The 22,367-nt window shown below is 40.0% G+C and overlaps 2 protein-coding genes and 1 long non-coding RNA gene across 3 annotated transcripts in view; 1 reads left to right on the top strand and 2 right to left on the bottom strand.

Annotated features, from left to right (window-relative positions):
• The window catches only part of LOC135197784 (uncharacterized), a 110,600-nt gene that overhangs the window by 2,702 nt on the left and 85,531 nt on the right, over positions 1-22,367 (bottom strand). The window lies entirely within an intron of this gene.
• LOC135197783 (MAP kinase-activating death domain protein-like) overlaps positions 1-22,367 on the top strand; it is a 312,071-nt gene that overhangs the window by 205,955 nt on the left and 83,749 nt on the right.
• On the bottom strand, positions 9,180-13,372 carry LOC135197569 (MAP kinase-activating death domain protein-like). Its single transcript, XM_064224621.1, has 5 exons — positions 13,251-13,372; positions 12,911-13,071; positions 11,415-11,556; positions 9,781-9,910; positions 9,180-9,391 (listed from the first exon to the last, which is right to left on the bottom strand). The coding sequence occupies exons 3-5, from the start codon at positions 11,524-11,526 to the stop codon at positions 9,199-9,201; spliced, it is 435 nt and encodes a 144-aa protein (XP_064080691.1). The 5' UTR covers positions 11,527-11,556; positions 12,911-13,071; positions 13,251-13,372; the 3' UTR covers positions 9,180-9,198.

The raw sequence follows: 22,367 nt of genomic DNA, 5'->3' as shown, positions 1-22,367 counted from the left end.
TTTTCCTATAATATATTATGATTAATGCAATAATATTTTATATACAGGCAGTCCCCGGGTTACGACGGGGGTTCCGTTCTTGAGACGCGTCATAAGCCGAAAATCGCGTAAGCCCGAACATTGTCAAAAATCCTTAGAAAATGACAATTTGTCCAAAATTTGCATTTTTCCTAACTATACAAACCTGAGGTCCTTTTACAATAGGAAGGTACTAGCGGCAGCTGGATAGGTCGTAAGCTTTCGAACAAGGGGTTCGGTAGTTAACTGCTTGTCCGACAGGCGCGCGCTGCGCGCGACTGGGAGGTAAACAAATCACTTTTGCTTTTGGCCCAAGCAAAAACTGCAGAGTGAGGGGTGGCATGAGGTGGGACTATGTGTAAAAGGACCTCAGGTTTGTATAGTTAGGAAAAATGCAATTTTGGACAAATTGTCATTTGTTCCGACACGGCATACAAACCTTCTTCGGTCCATTTTACAATAGGAAGACTCACTTCTTGGTGGGAGGAATCTGAGTCTTTTGTGAAACAGACTGGTGTTCGCCCAACCTTGGAATGCCTCCCTGGTCGTAAGAGCGAGGGAGGGATCCAAGCCTCTGTCCGATTGATCGGGGTGTGCACCGCAGGATCAATGGTCAGACCTCTGGACCAAGTACTAAGAGAGAGGCAAGCGTATCTCTTCGTACCAGCAAACAAGAACAAGTTCCTATTTGCAAGAGGCAACATAAAGTTATGGTTTGTCTCTTGTTGGCATCCACTTCCCCCCCTCCCCCCCCCTTGTAGGAGAATGTTGGTGGATATTCGCTCCCATCCCTAGTGAAAGGGATAGGCTAGGGGCTCTGTCGAGTAGCTTCACCGGCATCTCGTCCTTATCCAGCAAGGTGATGACCGTATCCCTCTACCCACAGGTAGAGGGGGGAGAAAAAGATAGGAAGAGAAGCCAGTCACTCTCTCATTCACTTATCTATTCCTTACAGTCCACACCAGGTACGCGCTGCTGTTTCAGCCTTGATAGGGTCTGGGTTAGCTACACAACGTGTTGAGCAGCCACCACGGGTCCCAAGGAAAACGATCCAAGGACCTGTGGGCAATATCCAAAAGGTAGAAGGAGGTGCCAGTGGTCTGGTTGTACCAGACCCCTGCCTTCAGTACCTGCGCACGGAGAAGTTCTTGTGTAACTCGAGGGAGTGTACTTCTAGGTCATCTTGGTGCTGACGAAGAGTCTTCAACACTCAGCCTGGGATGTCGAGTTTCTTCAGAAAGCGCGGTCGCGCTTTCCACAGGACAAAGCAGCATCTCCTTCGCATCGAAGGCGGTGAAGTCCATTAGGGAGGTGGGGATTGTGAAGGACTCTAACCGATCGTCAGGAACCGAAGGGTTCAGAGTCTTCGCTACGAATTCGGTACGAAATCGAGCGTCACGAATCCCCATCCCCTGGATGCTTGACTTCGCAGGAAAAGTCATGCAATTACCTCAGAGGAAAAGAAGGGAATGGTCGTATGACCTATCCCTCTTCTCGACTTCGGGTGATGTCCTGTACCCATACTGGTCTATCCGTCGCAGCGAAGGTTTGTTCTTCTCGGTAGTGGATAGGACACCGACACTCAATGGTGGGTGTCGATGGTATGGGTACTGTGACAAGCCATTAGGACGAAGAAAAGACTGTTATGGAACAACCGAACTAAGTCCACAGCGAAGTTCGTAACAGACTTGGGCGCTCTGACAGCTGCCGACTGACTGCGTTCGGTAGGAGGCAAGTTGTCCAAGCACCCGAGCAAGTCACGTGACCTTCGCCTTAAACGGGTTATGCCAAGAGACTAAACAAATAATTTGTTCGTCACACCGATGCCAGAAGGCAAGGTGATGACTCTCTTAAGGCATGTGCCCAACAGGCGAAAGTCAATTGCCTTCTAGAGACCGAGGTCCCTCATGGCAAGATATCTCATAGTATAGTTGATTCTCGGCTAAGGAGAAACAACACTATGTGTCGTTGAAGACGAAGGTGTACAGAAAATGCAACCTACGTCTTCACAGCTGAACCGAGAGAAGGATTCTCAAGATTCTGAACCTGTGCTACAAAGACTGAGAACGCTAAACCGCTATTCATTGCTGTCCGGTGAGGATCGTAGTTGCAATAAAAGCGGAGCGCTTTTCAGTAATGAAGACAGGGAAATACTGCTGAAGAACTGCTTCTCATGGGCTGAACATTTGGAAGTAGAGCTGTCAGGTCGGAGAGTAGGCGATGTCTTCTGACATATCTGTTAATTCGGGGCGAGCAATGAATAATTGCACACCTACGAATACGAGATATTTTGAAGACAAACTCAGATGTCTGCAAAAATCATTCGCATTATCGCGGTGCGATGCAGCGGTTGACCAGTACAGACTTCTGTTACCGTGCGGTAAACGGAAAGATGAAAGAGTCCAAGAGATATCTCTGTTGAAAATTCTCGCAATGTCGAAGGCGATGAAATCGAGCGTCACAGCAGTAGATGGTCCTTCATTATTGCGGAGAATCCCCGTTAATCCAGAGACCTAAGTCCATGATTGTTGGGCAGAGATACGGTTTCAGGTAGTCAATCAAACCAGGGGAGAGAGAGACGTAACCGACCGTGCATCTCCGAGACCTAGCTGATACTGAGCCGCTATCAGGCAGTTCAATACGCAGTAGCTCTCGGTGACTCGTCATCCTGAGTTGCCAGGTAATCCATTATTCCACGAAGGAATGCGTTCGGCTAGAACCATCGAGCATAAAGAATACACTCGAGCAATTATATTTAACCGAAAACGGATTTTTTTATTTTTTTTTTTTTTTTCGGTAAATACAAAAGCTGATTTGGTGTTGTCATGACAATACCAGTATCTAAAATCGAAACTGATAACTGCTGGGAGGTTGCAGGCAACCCCGAGTTGCAGTTCAATTAAGATACAATTCGTCTCGGTCACAAACCGCAGAGTTAACTACGGTATGCGCCTACCCCCCGGACAATTCAACTGTTAAAAGAATCATGTCGCGAGGGTAATATACGTAGTATATTTGTAGGTTCTGTACAACGACCTCCATCCTAAATTCTTTTCCCCTCGAGGAATGAGAATAAGGATTGGAGATCGACCGCCTTCGTTCTCTAGTTGAAGAGAGTGAAGGAGAAGTCTTTCCAAACCCAAAGGAAAGCTTCAATGGTGAACAGAATACCCGAAGACGATAGTTCAAGCCAAACTGGAAGTTCCCGTCCGTTTCTTCTCTATTCCAGGTTAATCGCCTACTGTGAGATACTCTTCTTTCAGCAGCAGTCTTCTTCCAAATGCTAGAAATTACAGGAATTCGAGCATAAGCGAGGTTCCCGATTATCGTGTAACAATTATCGGGGATTCTCGCTCACTTTGGACCGTGGTCTCGCCTAAGTGTTTGGAGATCGTAAAAAAACTCGAACACTCTGAGTGCGCTAGAAATTCCGTAGAATTCTAAGCACTCTGCGAAACCCCCCACCGAATTCGTCAAACGATATCGGCTGGTGTCCTCTCGATTCCCGTAGAAATCGAGAAAGGGGCAGGATCCCTCCTCAACGACGGGGTGGGGGTTACGTCAGGTAGGACCCGAAGGTCCCCCCGGTAGCGCAGCCCCTAACGTGGGATCTTACAGAGAAATCTCTGTAGGATCTCCCTCCCCTTTCCCTCGTAGCCGTAAGGAGAGAGGGAATGGGGAAGGAATTGGATACTGGCTCGCCTTCCCAGCGGAACTAGCAGTTGGAGAAGAAAAGGAGCAGCCATCGCCTTACGGCGATGGCCTCTCAGAGCCTGGGAAAACGTATCGTCAGGAGAAAACGTTTTCCCGAGGAGGGTTACGAACTCATACTGTAGGTAAGGGTCTGCCGCCACTGTGAACGTCGTCTGGGTGGGGCTGATCGACACCTGACAGGAGAGAGCCGATACCGTCCTCTGACTCATTCCAGTCCTCGTCGAGGTCGAAACCTCAGGAGGACCGAAGGGGTATTCAAATACGGTGTCCGAAGACACGTAGAAACGCCTCTGTCGCAGTAGAGGAGGTGAAGTAGCTTGTTCGACCGGCCAGAAACTGAGAGAGCCTTCTTGTCCGGAGACGAGAGACTACTGGTTCAACACAGTCGGCAAGCTCCGATCGCGGCAGACCCACTGTCGATTTGGTTCCCTCTCGGGCCCCAAAACGACTCGAGCCGAAACGTGGCTCTGCTGGTGGGAGCGGCGATCCTTCCCCGAGGTCGTTGTGCTGACGAATCAGCGCCATAACCTCGGCAAAGTTCCTCTGGATCTCGGAAGTCACAGCATCTTGCAGAGTGGTGGGACCGTTAAGCCCTTCGAACAAGAGCATATTCCGAGAACCTTCCTCCTAAGAAGGGGGAACAGCGACAGCCCTCTCGGTCTTCTCCATCCACTTGCGCATACGTCCTGGCCGGTCCAAGAACCGTGCCTGGCACGTAGGGCGTCGTGGTGGGATCATGAGCAGCGCACCCCTCACGATCACTCCTCAATACCTCGCTCCTCCCGGTGTAAACCCGTAACCCGAGGAGGTTGAAGGTACGGGAGAGGCAGACCTGACGCTCCTCCTCGCTCGCTGGCAGAACCAGCAGGCTTGGAGGGCTGCAGGCGATCGTCAACCCGCGGTGGCGATCGAGCTGCAGGCCTGGTCGAACCGTCTCGCTGTGGAGAACGGCTGGACTGAGCACAGCGGCCCGATCTCGAGTGTCAGAAGAGCTGGTGCTGGTTGCCGTACCCGATCGCTCTCTGTGAGAGCGACGGTCAGGCAACCTGCAGGCTCCACTGTCACAGTGAGACCGGTGCTTGTCCCTCACGGCACGTCACGTCGCTGGTTCCAGCCGTGGCTGGCACCGGCGAACGGGAGGACCTCTTCCCAGCCTCAGCCCGTTGGCCGGTCGTGGACCGTCACGTTCCCCGGGTAGCCAGCTGGTCGCCGCAAGAGTGAGAGCTGGTCTGGTGAGAGTCGCGTGAGCGGCTGTCACCAGTCTTCCGCCCCCCGTGCCGTGAACCTGACGCTGAGCGGACTCAGAGGTCTGGTTCCTGGCTGCACGGTCGCTGGTAGGCGACCGTACACTCGGTACCTCCCGCGAAACGAGAGGCCGAGACGGACCCTGATGCAGTGGTAGAACCACTGACACCAGGCGAGGAAGGTACCGGTGGTTTTAGCCGGTACCCCTCTGGTCCCGTAGTCTTCTTCCTTGCGGAAGAAGAGACGGGCGCTCCCGAAGGAGCAGGAGGACCAGCGGAAGGAACCCTCCCGTCCCACCGAGGTGAGACGGGTCCCGAGAAGCTCCCGAGGGAGACTTCTTAGGAGGGAGGAGGCAACCTTCTTCTTCCTCGGCTGTGAAGCCTTAGAAGTCGAAGGGGAAGAGGCGGCAGCCGACGACGATGAAGAAGATGAAGACGACGACGACGACACCTTCCTCCTTTTCTTCGTCAGCTTCCTCAGGACAGACGTAAGATCTGCTATCCAGGGCGGAGCTGGGCTGCTGTAGCCGAAGCCACAGGGCCCGGACGCACCTGTACAGACAGACCAAAGTCTAGGGTAGTACCACCTACCACGAACGGGGACACGTCAAGCAGGTATGGGCATCTCAGGAACAGCAGGCACAGCCAGCACAGCATCGGTAGGGACAGCCAGCGCAGCAACGGCAGGGACAGCCAGCGGCAGCAACGGCAGGGACAGCCAGCGCAGCAACTGCATGGACAGTCAGCCCAGAATCGGCAGGTACGGCAGGCATCACCGGAAACACAGGAAGTGGAGCAGCAGCCAGCAACATCCTGGTACCGGCGGCAGGTCCACAGGGCGAGCTCTAGGGCAGCGAAGTGTGGTCGCTGCAGCGCGGCAACCACGAGCGGGGCGCGGCATGCCCCCCTCTTCGGTACGGTGAACGGCACTTCACAGCGGCTGTAGGCAAGACTGTTACCACGTGAGGCGAGTACACCAGGTGAGGAGGGACGTCGTCACCTGGAGCGTGGTCACCACTCCATGGGTGACCGCAGTAGGCCCAGACATAGAACCGCAGCCCCCTGGACACTAGCACGCCCTGCAAATGGAAGGACGCCCATACCTCACCAAGGTCCACCCTCGTGGCAGTAGCACCTGCGGAAATAACAGTAGTAGCGATTAGTGGGGGGAAGCCCCTCGCGCGGGGGGGTGAGCCCTCTCCGAACGAGTGGAAGACCCCGAATACAATTGTACATCGGGCACCGAGCGCCCTCCCCCGCGCTCGACGGATCGGGCGAGGAGAAGAACGCCGATAACCTCCCCCCCCCCAAGGGGAAGGGCCATCTGTGGAGCTGAGCGCGGGGGGGGTGGGGGGGGGGGGGGGGGGGGGGGGGGGGGGGGGGGGGGGGGGGGGGGATGGGGGGGGGGGGGGTGGGGGGGTTCTCGTTCCCCACACCCCGCACAGCACCCATGTACCCAACAATAATATAAGAGCCCGAGAGCAATCGTGCCCTCGGCCCGAATGCAAGGGCATAAGGATCAATTCCCTGACTGAGCGGAACTTGAACCAAATAAATATTGATGCATCAATAATAAAGGGAATAAAATGAAAAAGAATCTTGCATTACGATTCACTTCACAATGAATAAGGGCTCGGATCGAGCGCATTTGCGCCCTCGGTACCGAGCGCAAGGGTAAAAGGATCCATTCCTTTACCTTTATGGATCAAGGTTTATGGAAACCTTGATCCATAATGAATTGATGCAATCATATATGAAAATGAAAAAGAATACTGCGCTTGCGATTTCACTTCATACAAATAAAAAGGGGAAGGATCAATTCCCGGGAAATAGCGGAAACAATTGATCCCAGTAAACAATGCAATCTCAATAAAATATGAAAATGAAAAAGAACTGCACTTGCGATTTCACTTCATTCAAATAAAAAGGGGAAAGGATCAATTTCCGGGTAAGCTCAGAAACTGATCCAAAATGAGTATTGCTACAATCAAAATAAATATATGAAAATGAAAAAGAATACTGTACTTGCGATTCCACTTCCATACAGAATAAGTTTTCGTGCCGAGCGCATTCGCTCGGCAACGAGCATACAGGTCAAAAAAATATAAATGAAAAGAGCACTTACTTACGATTTTCATCTACACATTTCCAACCAAAATATACGCTCGGAGCGAGCGCTCTCCCGCCCTCGGCACCGAGCATACACAATACGAGGATCATTTCTGGGAAAATGAATTCCCGCACTTATGCCCTTCAGTCCCGGCACTCGGGTAATCGGAGGGCGTGGTGAAACCAAGATCCTTTAATTCACAATTGAATTCAATGGAAATAAATATGAAATGATTGTACTTACAATTCAGTTTCACTAGATAAATAGAAAAAGAAAAACACAACCATGCGAAAGCAACGACGATGAGCGGGCAGAGAGCGATGATACACGTCCACACGCCAGCAGGCCGAAAGCAAAAGTGGTTTGTTTTACCTCCCAGTCGCGCGCTGCGCGCCTGTCGGACAAGCAGTTAACTACCGAACCCCTTGTTCGAAAGCTTACGACCTATCCAGCTGCCGCTAGTACCTTCCTATGTAAAAGGACCGAAGGTTTGTATGCCGTGTCGGAACAAACCTTACTTTTAATGCTTTGGGTGCATTGAAAACTATGTAAACTGCATTCTTATTGCATTTTTTCATCAAAAAACCTTTAAATATTGATTATTTTGCATTTTTGGTGTCATATTTCATCTGCCAGATCAGTGTTGTAGGTGTCGTAACCCTGGAAATAATTTCTGATGAATATAATTGAAAAGCGTCGCAACCTCGGAACGTCATAAGCCGAGACCGTCGTAACCCAGGGACTGCCTGTATCGGAGGTTTCCAGCTGAATAGCCATTCAAAAGAAAATTAACTGAACAGGCAAACTTATTCAAAGTTGCAAATCATGTACCATAATATGTTTTTGAGTTAATATTAACATCTTTACTTCCTCAACAGATGACTTTTCAAACTTCAGTATCTTGCAAAACGAAAGACATAGTTTTAAAAATCTAAATAAGATACATATTCTAATTCAAATAAGACTTGTTGATCCATATATGTAGACAAAAGTCATGCCCTTATACTTTTATAGGTCAAGTTGCTTTATCCTGCAAGTATTTCTGTGTCGTTTCTATGAACTCTATTTAAATCAGACAACATCAGGCCACCTCTTCCTACATTTACTCTGTGAAAATTGGTATTCCTTAGTCTCACATAAACTTTCATCCCTAAACAGGCTTGAGTCTACTCTTTCTTCTCCCTTTTCAATTAATTTTCTTTTGGCCATGGCTACAGGGTCATTAGATTGCAATTCAATTTGTCTCTGTACTAACAACTAAAAACTTGGCTGCAAATGCAGTAACCCTCTTATTGGCTCTGCTTCAAAGGTATTCAATTAACTTTTTCACTTTTTCTACACTGTTCAGAAAATGATAGTTCACATAATCAAACATAAAATAAATGATAGAAATAAGTTACTACATTTGTATTATGCACAGAAATTTGACAGATTTCAGAATTACTTGAATATGAATATGCACAGACAAATGAAAGTCTAGAATGCTGTATTCTTATTTCTAATAAAGCCATGTGCTAACAGAGAATAGTTGCCAGAAGCTTCTAGCCAACGAGGTACATATTCCTAATAACCTACAGTATTATGAGTAAAGCTCATTGACAATATATGTTTCTCTGCTTATTTAATTCAATAGCCAGGCTAAACATGAAGTAGTGTATAAGCTAACATGAGGCGGCTTTATCTGAAAATTTTCAGATAATTTTGTTGTTTCCAAGTTATTGCACATACAGTATTGGAAAAATACAGGAATAAGGAATATATGATGAGCATTTTTCAAGGTAATAATCTTACTCAAAGGGATTTTAAATAAAACTCACCAGATGCATCTGTTCCAGAATGCACTGTGAAACTCTGCCTGTGCATCTGACGAGATCCAAGCGGCCGGAGATCAATATCATTACCATGCTGCAAAACATAATAAAAATTAATGATAATATGAATTGTGACATAAACAAGTGTCCATACAAAAAAAAACTATAATTTAAGGAATATTTCATAATGCAAGAATTTCCTTAGCTTAGGTTTCAATAATTACTTTGAATAATCCAGCTACGTACATAAATAAACTATGTATTATGAAATCTTACCAAATTGTTTATCTGGTCTAGCAGCTCATTCACTTCTTGGCTTGATACAAAGGCCAATGTGTGACTTGCCAAGAAGTCTTCGCACTTTTCGCTTTATGTCCTCTTTTCTCACATTCACCATCACCATGAAGGCCACAAGGTTATATAACATAGTTGATAGCAATCTGTCCTCTTCGTGTTCCAACCTTTTTCTCTCGGATTCACTTAAATTATTATACCTATGAAAACATAAGTTTTAAATTAATATCAATATTTACAACTTTAGCAAGATCATTTAATTATAGTATTTCTCGAATCTCAGGGCCACAAGAAGATTTGTTCTTTAATGAGAAATGAAAATTAGAGCAAGGTCAAGTTGAAGAAGTTGAACAGTTAAGTAGGAAAGATCAAATGGAATGGATGAAGATAAAAGTAAGAAAGCAACACAGCTGGGTAATATGGGACTCTGCAAAGAACCTTTAGTACCATCAACAGTTCAAACCTAAATTCAGAGGTAAGCTATCACAGTTTTTTCAGCAAACGTTATACAGAATACAGAATCTTTAAGGTAAAAGGCATATAAAAACAACATCCAGCCACCAAAGTGGTCCAAGGGTATCTATCTTACCTTTCCATCATTTCACTGGGACCCTGGTCCATGCCCACCATATCTCGTTCTTGAGCAACAGCATCTAGGAAACAATCTTCCCAAAACTGCATCTGGTCCCATAATGGTGATCTTTCTTTACCAATCAGGCCTAAAAGCAAGAAAAAAGTCAGGTTTAGAAATTTTCATACCTTATCAACTGCAATGATGACTGATAGTTTTTATGCTTTTTTCAAACAAAAAACTATCTTATTAAATGACATTTTGTAAAATTTTAATTTGTACATTACTTACATATTTTCAGCATATCTAAATAATATTGTCAGACATTATGTGTGGAATACATGCTTTCTTGGTATTTCAGGCTAAGCCACTTACTTATAAGCTAATACTGTTCTAGAGAACCTTTAGCCTAAGTGCAGCCTTTCTTTAATGGAGTTGGCATCTACAAAAATTTAATAAAAACTTTAACCATACACAACTGGGCCTATGAAACACTGATTGACACGAATCTAGTGACAATTGATTTTACCAAACCTAATTCATTTGAAATTCTTTAGCTACATTTTATCTACAGCATATTAAAAATATGCCAGAGGCATAATGAAAGATGTTGGGAATTAAAAAAGCAGAACAATGTGTACACTGGACACTCGTAGTAGATTCGGAATGTATTTATAATTTATAATTTTTATTATTAGCTATTTTAACCAAACAAGAGCATTTCTCCAGAACTGCAAAAATACTGTACATATATGAAGTATTAGTGCCTATTATACTCTAGCCTGTAGTAGTTAAGTTTTCTGTGGCCTAACATGGTTAGCAGTTTCTTCATTTTACAATATATTTCTGAAGCTAAGGTATATTTACATGTAATAGTCATTCTGAGAACGCCAGAAGGGAAAAGAAGACACTTGAGCACCCAGAAGATGGAACCCTAAGACCACATGCTGGTGAACAAAAACTAGACCAGGTCTAAGCCATTAACAGTTTGCCCCAAACAAGAGATATTCTCTAGCCTTCAGCAAGGGATATCATATTACACACTAGTCAATCTCTCTTGTGGGAGGGGGGGGGGGGGGTGGGGGGGGGGGGGGGGGGGGGGGGGCGACAGCCATACTGCTGACGTACTTATGTAAACTAGATGGTGAAAAGAAAACTTGGTAAGGAGTGATCATTATACTTGGACAGTATACCCTTGAACAAGGAATTTTTCATTTGTAAAGTTGTTTATCCAGCAGTAAAGAATAAACTGGGTGGCTGAGGTTCATACCAGTTTAAAAGTGACTGATGATAATTTTCTATGTATAGTAATGCAAAAATGATACTGTCCTACTTTGGACTGTGACTTCCCAACTGTATACAGTCTTCAACTAGTCCTTTCTTCTTGGAACTATACCTCCTGGCTATCTCATTCAGCACTGATTGGGTCAAACAACCCTTGGAGGACAGGTGCCTGTAAATGCCTTCTCATCTCTGGGGTTTTATATGTTGGCCTGTTTTTCTTAGTTTCTTTATAGTCAGTCTGCCTACATTATATTATACTTTTTCTAACTTATCTCACAGAACCACATATAAAGAAGCCTTTGTATTGTGAAATGGTAAGCTTTGAAATGAGCAAATCTAGTAAAGAAACTGCCCATTATAAAAATTACCTTCAAATAGATATGTTCTCCCAGAATCTGGTGAGGGTGTTGTGGAAGTTGGTATCATGTTACCAGCATGGTACCTAAATCCAGTAGAAAGTGAGGATTTACTAGACCACATACTTGAGGTTCTTTTGGAGCCACGGGGAAACTGAAAAAAAAAAAAAATTATCTTCAAGTGAAAATGGCAAAATGGACCTAGTCGAGATGTCTGATGAAACCAGGTCAGTGTAGACAGATTATTTGTTTATGAGTACCCTTGGAAGCTTAATTCTAAACAATATACAGGCACCTTCCCCAGTTTACGACGGTTTTTGGCTTACGACGTTCTGAGTTTATGACGCTTTTCAATTACGTATATTCATTAGAAATTATTTTCCAGGTTTACGACGCATGTTCCAGGGTTATGTCACAGATCTGACGGAAGAAATATGACTCCAAAAAGGCAAAATAGTCAATGTTTGAAGGTTTTTTTTTTTTATGAAAAAATGCAATAACAATGCAGTTTACACATTTTTAATACACCCAAAGCATTAAAAGCATGGTTTTCTTATGACTTTTTATGTTCTGGCTTACAACGATCTTCGGCTTATGATGCATCTCTAGAACGGGACCCCAGTTGTAAACTGGGGACTGCCTGTATAATTATTCCATTACATTTTCTTTGCATTCCATAATTGTAATGATCTTTCCTCTTATTGTACACAAAATTTTGAACACAAGTGCCCTAAAAAATTGCTACAATTCAATTTTTAACAAGTCCATTGTCAATTCCAAGAAATTAATGTCAATCATATTGCCAGATTTTAACAGATGGACTGAACTCCCTTTACTGATATTTACATAAGTTTGGCTTAATTATTTTACTATAAACAAAAGAAGAAAATTAAGTCTGACTTCTATCATGCATTATCCAATAAGCCAATTTTATGTTGTGCTTTATTCAAGATAGATATTCATTCAAGTATTTTCAGTTATATCTTTCTTATGTGATTGAATAAATTTTCAGGCAAAGGCATTCATATGCAAACACTTGAAATGCTGAATTATTAGTAGTAAAGTACTAAACTTGAAACGAAAAAAAATATAAAATATACACTAAAGGTTACACATTTAAGCCGAGTATTTACGAGATTTACAAGGCAATGAAATTTCAGGAGTACTATACAATGTTAATTTCTGTATCTGTGACCATCTTCAAATAATTCTTGCATCCACTAAGAAAAATATTTCTTCAGTTTAATTAGAGTAATAATAGTGCAATCAAATATAAAGTAAACAACTGTGAGGTCTTCAATTTAAGGACATTTCCTATTTATACAGCGAAAGCAATCATAACCAAACCTCAATTGAAAGTCTTACAATTCTACTTTATTTTATTTCATCTGGACCTAGAGCTTAAAGAATTTTTAAAATGTAATATAAAAATGGTTCAAAGTAACTAATTTCACAAAGCACATATAAACAACAATTTATATAAAAGTTCACAATATACAAAGACTTACAATGCCTTGCTCAAGTTCGGAGTCTGATACTGTAGATCGTATGACTGATTTGATACTCTTTGTCTTTGAAATGCAGGATTAGTGATAATAGAACCAGTGTCACTTGCCCCACAAGATGGCGGTCCCTCTGATCCTGGTACAGCATCTCCAGCTTCTGAATCCTGCATTTTTTTAAAAAAATACAAGAATGTTATCAGAATATACAAGAAGTTATCAGACAAATAAGCTAAACATACTGGTAGTTGTTTATTTGGAAGTCACAGTAATAAATACCAAATGAAAGTTAGAGTACTACTAGAAATTTGAGTACTTGTTCTACATCTACTTAAAATTAACCTACCTGAGACTGCAGCTTAGAGAGTAATACATGTCGTTTCTGTACTAGTAAGTCTCTAAGAACATCTGCAGTTGCCGTTTCAGATAAATCAGCATCTGGAGACCTTATGGGATCATGGACTACACTAACCACGGGGCCTGGAGGTAAGAAAAGGACTATCTGTAAAATAGTGAAAAGAAGTTTAGTACCCGTATCCCAATTACCCTTATGACTGCACTATATTGTGAATAATATGTCAAAAATAAAAACAAAAATCAACAAGGCCTTGCGCTTCTGTAAAAGTGTTATTTTGATGACAAACAATCATAAATTCAAAATTTTTTGGCATTTCTGTACGTAATGCCTATTTATTATGCATTCAGGAAAAATAATTCAAATAATGATTACAAATAAACTGAGATGAAGACACCTTAAAACAAAATTGTAACACTCACAGAAAACACAGAGATGTTAATGACACTTTTTACATTAGACTACCATAGATCACACTTTTACGCAGATATACTACTACTGGATTCTATGGACAAAGACAGTTACATAATGAATTTGTGGAATAGGAAGTTAAAAGTGCATTTGTAAAATCATTACATTATAAACAATGTTTTCAGAAATGCAAATTTTAAAATATACCAGGCTTCACAGTAGGAGATGTTCTATGTAAGAAAATTAAAATTTTCTATTAGAGTTTTGGGACTTCTTTTGATACTAAACCTACTCAGGAGAATGACAGAAGCAGAATTCAAATCTGTAAATAGCATTCAGAATACATAGACCACACAAATGAGCTGTTCTCTGGTATGAGTAGCAATAGCACTTTTTGTAAAAATGAATAAAATTAATTTTTCTACATATCTGCAAATTTATTTTTGAGAGCTAGTGAAAATTTGTAATTTTCAGTGAAATTTCATTCCTTTTCAAAATGGCACTCACATAAGGGGTCGGTGTTTAACATCCCCAGGATGAATTCCCACATTTTTGTAAAAAAAAAAAAAAAAAAAAAAAAAAAAAAAAAAAAACAAAAAAAAAAAAAAAAAAAAAAAAAAAAAAAAAAAAAAAAAAATGCACTTGATAACATGTACATACACTACATCATTTTTAAAATAAACTACTGTACTATCAAAGGTAAACTATTAACCAAAAAGAAACCCCTCCTGTGAGAAAATTCTGTTTCCTCAAAAAGTAAAATAAATGGCTGTTGTTGTGTAACTTGTAAAGGCAGAGATTGATTTGGTTGAGAGTGGAAGCCAAAATTTACATTAGGATAGTAACCAGTAACACAATCATTAACCTTCTGTTGTGAACAAAATTTTGGAAATATTTTCAATATATATGTCGTATCAGTACTAACTGATAACCCCGTCGTAAAATCGGACTATCGTAAGACGAATTATCTTAACTTGAACACTACCTGTGTTAGTTTGCTTGAATATATCTTGAGTTAGCATTATTATAACATTTATGAAGCCATTTCTTTTTACTGTATATCATCGATTAAATTTGGCGAGTCTATACAACATGCTAGTTGAAAAATAATAAACAATTTTAAATGGAAGGCAATATGAAAAGGTAAAGAAAAGAATATTTGTAACTATGAAAACTTACAGTAATTCACTTAACAATGACAGGAATGAAGGTGCCCCGATAACTAATCTTGAAATTTAACGAAAGCAGAAATTCAAAATAGTGATATAGCTACTAAAAAATAAATAAATAAATAAATAAAATAAAAATAAAAAAGTAATTTTTACCCTGAGACACACCATATAAAAACCAAGGATTATGGCTCTATGAATATGCCATAACATTTTATAAAACCAGTGCTATTGCAAACACATGCTACAAATTACTTCTAAAAATTTGTAAAGGCAACTTACCAGACTGTGAAGACTTTCTTGAACAGTCAGAGCTTTCATAAGGTGGTTGAGGAGAATGAGGAGGAAGTGGAGACCCTTGGGGCTCCCAGGGGATGGGAGATTCTCAAGGCTGCCCAAGGGACTGGAAAGACTGTTAAAAGTGGGGAGAACAAAAATTTCACTACATTTCTTATTCTGCATTGTTCCATAAACATAAAAGAACCTTTTACATATATGAATAAGAGATACTGAATGCTTATTTTGTAAATACTAGAAGCTATACAAATTATTGAATATGATGGCCAACAAATTGACATTTTAAGAATAAATATCTCAACACCCAATACTGTATATGAAACACAGTTATTGTTAAGGGCAAGGGGAAAATTACAGCCTACTAAAATATGGTAGTAAACTGATGATGATGATTTAGTCTATCCAGATCACTGATGATGATGATTTAGTCTATCCAGATCACTGAGTTAAAATAGACAACTTTATAATAGGGCTGGCCCAAAGTTTTTGTCTTTCTTAACACAATTTTATCTCATAAGTTGCCAAAAGGAAGAAATTCAAATGTTTCAATTTTTAAACAAAATGTAGTCATTTCTGGGCTCAGCTCATGTCGGCCTATGAAATATCCTTAAGTTCATTATTTCTAGGTAACGAGCCAATCACCCAGAAATAGATTTTTCCTTCGTCAAAATCCCTTTTTTATTTTTGTAGTGAAGATAAAATAAGACATCCACCTTGAGAATAGGATGTCTCCATCCATTTAAAAAAAACTGAGTTATGAGCACAAGGGTTCAATTTCATAATGACCTATCATGAAGGTGTAGAGAAATCACAAAATCCTTTCAAAGTTATTGCAAATTTCTCATCTGTATGATATACACTTTCTCTAGAATCATTTTTAATATGTAGCATGCTAAATCATCACTCCCAGTTAGGATACTTTAGCCAAATGAGGGGAGGGGATTCTTTGTGTCAGACAAGGGTTTTACTACTCACTTCCTGAAGGGGTACTTTAGCTTGGAAGATGCATGGGGTATGCACTGGAGTGGGTTTAGGTTTATTAAACATACTTCACACAAAATATATGCATTCAGTTTAATTTCTTAAAGGTATCGAATTGTAATTTGAGTAGTTAACTTTTCTATAACACCCATATCAACATTGTAATTTAAATAACAAAGAAAACATTGTACAGTCTGGTCCTGAATTATGCGTGTTCGAATTGTGCGCTAATTTCCCCTTTTATTTGCGGTTTTTGCTAGTTCTTAAAAATAGATTTTCTTTATCTGCGAAGCCGTTCAAAGTCTGCGAGTCATGCACCACAAAATGTATCAAAAAATCTATTGTCTTTTTAAGTATTTTAGGTGTGGGGGGGTTTGCTGGTATCTGAGAGAAGGTGGGGTGGGGTAATGTTTGGAGGAAAAAAATACTAGTTATTCCTCCAAGGGGGAATGCGAGAGAAAGATTTCCTGTTCAGCCATTAGCTAAGACAGAAGGCTCTGCCTCATGCATTTGTGACATCATAGCGCAGTGTGTATGAATGATCGGAGTCATCACCATCGTCATACGTATTATATATTCAGATCTGCAAAGTGTATTCTGACCATCCGCATCATGTATGCATCTGCCAAGAAGTTGAAGAGGAAGACCTAATTTCTTGAAACTAAAAAGCTTGCCCTTAAGTTAAAGATGAAGGAAGGAGCAACTTCCATTTTGGCAGCAGTCAACACTTGAAATCCGTTATTGCTTAACATGAAGTAAGAATTTTTTTCTAGGTTAACTTGTTTTGACTAACTTTTGGCATTTGATCATTTATTTTTTTCTATTTTTTAAATAGGTTTTGATGAAAATGACTAGTAAAAGTGATTAAGAGAGAGAGAGAGAGAGAGAGAGAGAGAGAGAGAGAGAGAGAGAGAGAGAGAGAGAGAGAGAGAGAGAGAGAGGTTCGTTCAATCTAAACTTTTCAAGAAACTGTCATTTCACGTTGAATTTTGAATTTTTATCATTTCTTTTTAAGAAATTGTAATTTCATATCAAATTTTGAGTTTTCATCAGTTTCTTTTTTATCGTACAATAAATTTATATGAAAACAATTACATAGTGAATGTGCCGACAAAGAAGCTGAGACAGGCGCTCGTAACCAAGTTTTGTTAGGCCTAACGAGAGTGAAGACACCCATGATCCACCAGTTCCCGAAACCTCAAATGGTTCAAAAAGCCTTCCTTCAGCAGAAGAACTCTTCATGGAGGATGAGATAGAGGAGTTCTATCCAAAAGGTTTTTATAAAGGAAATGACTGTATCGTACAGTACACTTGCACCCAATGGTGGATTGTTTAAGTGTGGGAGTTTTCACCATCCTGTGTGTAGTTTTTAAACTTTTTCAAGTTATTAAAACCTTTTTAATGTTTTATTTATCCATAAGAACAATTTCATATTAAAAAAAATTACAGTACAGTACATAGAAAGTATTGAAAATGGGTATTATAAAAAAGTTTGACTGGGTAAGTTGCTGTTTGCCTTGGTCCTAATGGAACTATTCCCATAAGATATGTGTTTCGAAATCTGTGAATTTCCAATTCTGCAAGGCCGTGGATTGACAAAATTCTCACATAATGTGGGACCGTACTGTAGTTTGAAGTTTCCATACTTTAAACGTCTCTCATATGAATTATTGTTATGTTTTAACCCCAATTTTATGCTTGATATGTTAAATTTTAATACAAACAAATCAAGGTTAATTGTTTTTTCCTAAAATTTCAGGCCTATCCCATGTACCTCAGTCTGCTACCTATATTAGCATTATACCTTTACATAAACTAACTAGTATTGTTACATTCAATGACTATGGCACCTTTGCCATTTTGTATTACTTCTTAGATCTTTGAGATAGCTTTAATGCATCATGTTGCCTGTACAAATGAAAAAAATTAAAAACCTTCAGTAAAGTACGCTGCATGTTATTGTTTACATACAGTACAGCCTGTTGGATTACAATAAATAACAGTGCAAGGTCCAAGTAACAAATGAAACATAGGGAATAGTCAGATGGACATAGTACTGCCCTATTTTGGGATTGGGTTTAACTTATCCAGTCACAGAAGGTTAAGCATGAATTACACCTCAGAATAGTGGATTCAAACTTGTACATCAAATAGACTTCTACGCCAACATAGACGTACATATATGCAACAGTAATAAGAAGCATGAATTTAAAGGACAAGGAATTTATTCATCATCCTACCTTTTTGCCTATTTTATTATGGTTGTTTGAGTTTATTTTAAGGTCGCTCACATAGTATTAAGTATGTTAATGGTACTATTTTGCCAAGGCTCTTTAAAGACATATATTTAGCTGAAAATAGTTCACTGTTAAAATCAGTTTCATCAAACCAATGAACTAAAAAAATCTTCACTCTCACATGGCTGGCAGTACATATTTGGATATACTATTGCCTTTGTGCCTAGAAATCAAATAAGCATTTTTTATCTTAAATACTTTTGAAAATACTTCAGTGTTACAAACCTGAGAGAGGGCAGAAGAGCCACCAGACATTTCTAAAACATGAGGATCTGTAAGATCTCGACTCCAGTAATGAGTATGAGAAATTTCCAAGGCTTGAAGTGCTGAAGATGTACCTCCAACACTTATATTGTTGTAGGTAACTTCTAAACCAGCAACAACAGCATTAATCAGCTTCAACATTCCTTTCCACACTGGTTTCTTTGATACCACTGGAATTAAATGGTAAAATAGTACGGTAAATTAATACTATAATAAAAGTAACTTCAAACAGATTTTAGTAATGTAATTCATCTTTAAGTAAGACTCTAAAATATAGTACTTCTATTATGGATTGAACATATGCAACATATACTTTTAATTCACACTATAAAAGAACCATCCACAAGATTACCTCTGTCACACAAAAAAAAACCTAGAAAACAAATTTAAAAGTATCTTTATTAACAAGAGTGATGTGAGAATCCAATCAGAAATGGCATTTTCATCCACAAATTACTCTGTTTCAAAGATCTCATCCTACTTTTTATTAACACTGAATGCTCTATTATTTAAAATATCCTTCTAACTGACCTCCAGAAATTAATCAGAAGTTACTATGCAAATAAATTGCTCCAAAGGACCAGATGAATATTTATTCCTTGGGTTCCACTTTTTTACTAATGGCAAAAACATAAAAACCTCTGATCCCTATGTTTTAGGTTCATAGAGGAAAAAACTGTTGACAATCAGTAAGTCAGCAATTCTTAAATATACTGGAATGAATGTACTTTGCATTCATCTGCACATCATGCAGAATTTGGTTTTAAGAGCGCCAACACACAAGCTAGCATCAATGTGCGTGTGTGTGTGCATGTTTGTCTGAGTCACACATAGCCATAAAGCCTACGTACACCAAAAGATCGGTGCATATATTGTTTATGTGGTAGTGTGTAGTTTAAGTGTGTGTGCATATGTATGAGTGTGTATGCATCTAATCATAGTCACAGCACTGTCATCTTAAATCAGTCACTCTTTATACAAGGGATTACTGTCCCAAAGCACTAACCTAATAAATGTTAAATTTATTTTGCATATTTTCTTTTGAATAGTTACAGCAAAACATGGAAATTAAACATTAATTCAATTATCTTACTATGTACAGTAGTACCTCGAGATACAAAATTAATCCGTTCCGAGGGCCCTTCGTATCAATGAGGTTTTCGTATCTTGGAACACATTTTACATGTAAAATGGCTAATCCGTTCCAAGCCCTCCAAAAACACCCCAGTAAATTTCATAATAAAGCTAAATTGACCTATAAACAATGAAATACTACAACAATTTGGACCATTCAATACCTAAATTAATAAAAAAAATGCAAAATATAACCTGTAAATAAAGTGTATATTAGTGTACATGGTAACAAGAAATATACTGTACGTATGTAAAATGTGGAAGCTTACCTTTCGAGTGAGGCTACGTACATACATAACTATCCAAGGAAGATTGCTTCAGCCTACTTTTCACAATGTTCCTGTGTGAGCCTTTTTGGGGGGTGTCTTCTACAAATGATTGCACTTTATGAAAAGCGGCTTTAATTTCTGCCGTTTTTTTTTCTTTTGTACATATGTACGTACGTACACTTTAAAAAATATACGTACGTACTACATACATAACTATCCAAGGAAGATTGCTTCTGCCTACTTTTCACAATGTTCCTGTGAGCCTTTTCGGGGGTGTCTCCTACAATGATTGCACTTTATGAAAAAGCGGCTTTTAATTTCTGTGGTGGTTTTCTTTTCTCTTTTTTTTATTTTTAACTTTTTTTTTACTTTACGTAGTTTTTTTTTTTCTTTTTTTTTTTCTTTTTTTTTTACAGAATTTCAACTTTCTGTTTTTATCACTTGGTTCTTTTTTTGCACCTCATGACTCTGTTGGCCCTGGTGTCTATCAAAACCCTGTTCAACCAAATGCTCTCTCTGCAACTGATTTGGGTACTGAATGTTCGGCTGCTGACCTTCAACATAAAACTGAAGTGCCTTGATTATACGTACTACTGGTATGCATGTTGTAAATGATTGGTCTACACCCTATGTTCAGCAGGGAGTGGAGATTCTACAACCTTGCAAAGTTTCCAGTTATCCCATGAGAGAGACCTTGATCCCTGATCCACTTTACCCATGTGAGAGATCTTGGTCACTTTTTTTTTTTTTTTTTTTTTTTTTTAAATATGTACACATTGACGATCCCGAAAACGAATACCGTGTGCGACTATAACAATGCTGGTTCCGAGTGGCCGAGCCACGCCACCTCGTGTACATAGTAGATGCATGATGGGAGGGACGCTGGCCAATAGGAGAGAAGGATTTCATGGCCGCGACTAGCATCCAGGAACCAATGGAGAGCAGGAGGATGGTGGCGAGTCTACTAGTACTAAGATGGCGGCGCGATTTTCAAAATTGTTATCCGGGCGAATCTCGGACTTTTAGAAACCTTTTCGTATCTTGAAAACTTTTCGTATGTAGAGCCGTTAAATTTTTCGTATTGGCTTTCGTATCTCGAGTTTTTCGTAAGTTGAGCCTTTCGTATCTCGAGTACCACTGTACTGTATATGTACCCACTAACACTGGGTTCCCATAAGTAAGAGAGTACTGTTGGTAAGAAAGAAAAAGGAATACTAGTACATATTCTATACTTACAACATCATCTATGTGATCATCTGGACCAATTTTCCACCTTCTAAAGTACGATTAAGGCCTGAAAACCACCAGCATTCTGTAACTTTCATCTTCCATTAATTTTCTAACTCTGTTCAGTTTAAGCCATCCTATTCCTTCTCCTTCAATGACTTGGGTGAGCACCTGAAAAATAAACATTACAAGAAATCTTTCAAAATGTCTTTTGACAGCAATGTATATTCGCACTATAAAGTTGTTGTAGATATACATATCTTTCTAAATTACATTTCTGGACTCAGCCGTGTCGCTCCGTGAAATGTGTCTACATTCATATCCACAAAATGTTTCAAAATACTATTGATAAATTGACTTAGGAATTTTATGGATAATATGCCATGTGGCAAAAGGGACTGACCAGATTTTCTCAGTTGATCTGGATGTGGATCCATGACTTACTTTGAAAATTCCCATTCGTACTTTGCAAGACAAAGCAAATTTTCAGAAAAACTACCAGTTTTGATACCATATACTAGTGCAGTATATTATTGATTTAGGCAGCCCCATGAGTTCTTTCTTATTAAGCAATGTAATATTACAATTAATTAAATAGGTGTTAGACCCCATGTGGTTATTGTGCAACATTAGTATGGAATTTAATTAAACCTGTTAATTTCATACATTATTCCTTATTGCTATTCAAGTATGAGTATTAAAAAACTTTGTCTCTTTTGTAATGGCAGTGAAAAAGAGTAAATAAACACATGGTCTCCAATAAAATTTGCTGATGGGTAGTTACATAAAATAATATAAATCAGAAAGCCAATATCTAATATCTAATCTAAAAATGTTAAATACGAAGCAAGTTCTGAGTTAATAATGGGAAAGCTAGAAGTCATCAATGCTATACTGTACGTTTTGTCTGATAAAACACATTAATTTATTCCGAAACATACATCCTTCAAGAAGGCTTGATTTTTTTCTGAGGCTGATGTTGTTCTTTGCTCTATAGTTGCAATCTTGCTTAATTCAGCTCGCCGCTGGGCAGATACGAGTGTCGTATTAGTGATGACT

Source organism: Macrobrachium nipponense, chromosome 21 (genome assembly GCF_015104395.2).
Source record: "Macrobrachium nipponense isolate FS-2020 chromosome 21, ASM1510439v2, whole genome shotgun sequence".
Taxonomy (NCBI): Eukaryota; Metazoa; Arthropoda; class Malacostraca; order Decapoda; family Palaemonidae; genus Macrobrachium; species Macrobrachium nipponense.
Note: the sequence above shows the minus strand (reverse complement) of the source record. Positions and strands in the feature narration are given on the sequence as shown.

What these genes read in the sequence shown, in the direction of transcription:
- LOC135197569 (XM_064224621.1), bottom strand. Translation starts at nt 11,526, where the DNA reads ATGTGGTCTAGTAAATCCTCACTTTCTACTGGATTTAGGTACCATGCT. An exon ending in GAGAACATATCTATTTGAAG is followed by an intron (nt 9,911 to 11,414) that starts GTAATTTTTATA and finishes TCTTGCTTTTAG; the next exon opens with GCCTGATTGGTAAAGAAAGA. An exon ending in CCCAGTGAAATGATGGAAAG is followed by an intron (nt 9,392 to 9,780) that starts GTAAGATAGATA and finishes ATGTTTTCATAG; the next exon opens with GTATAATAATTTAAGTGAAT.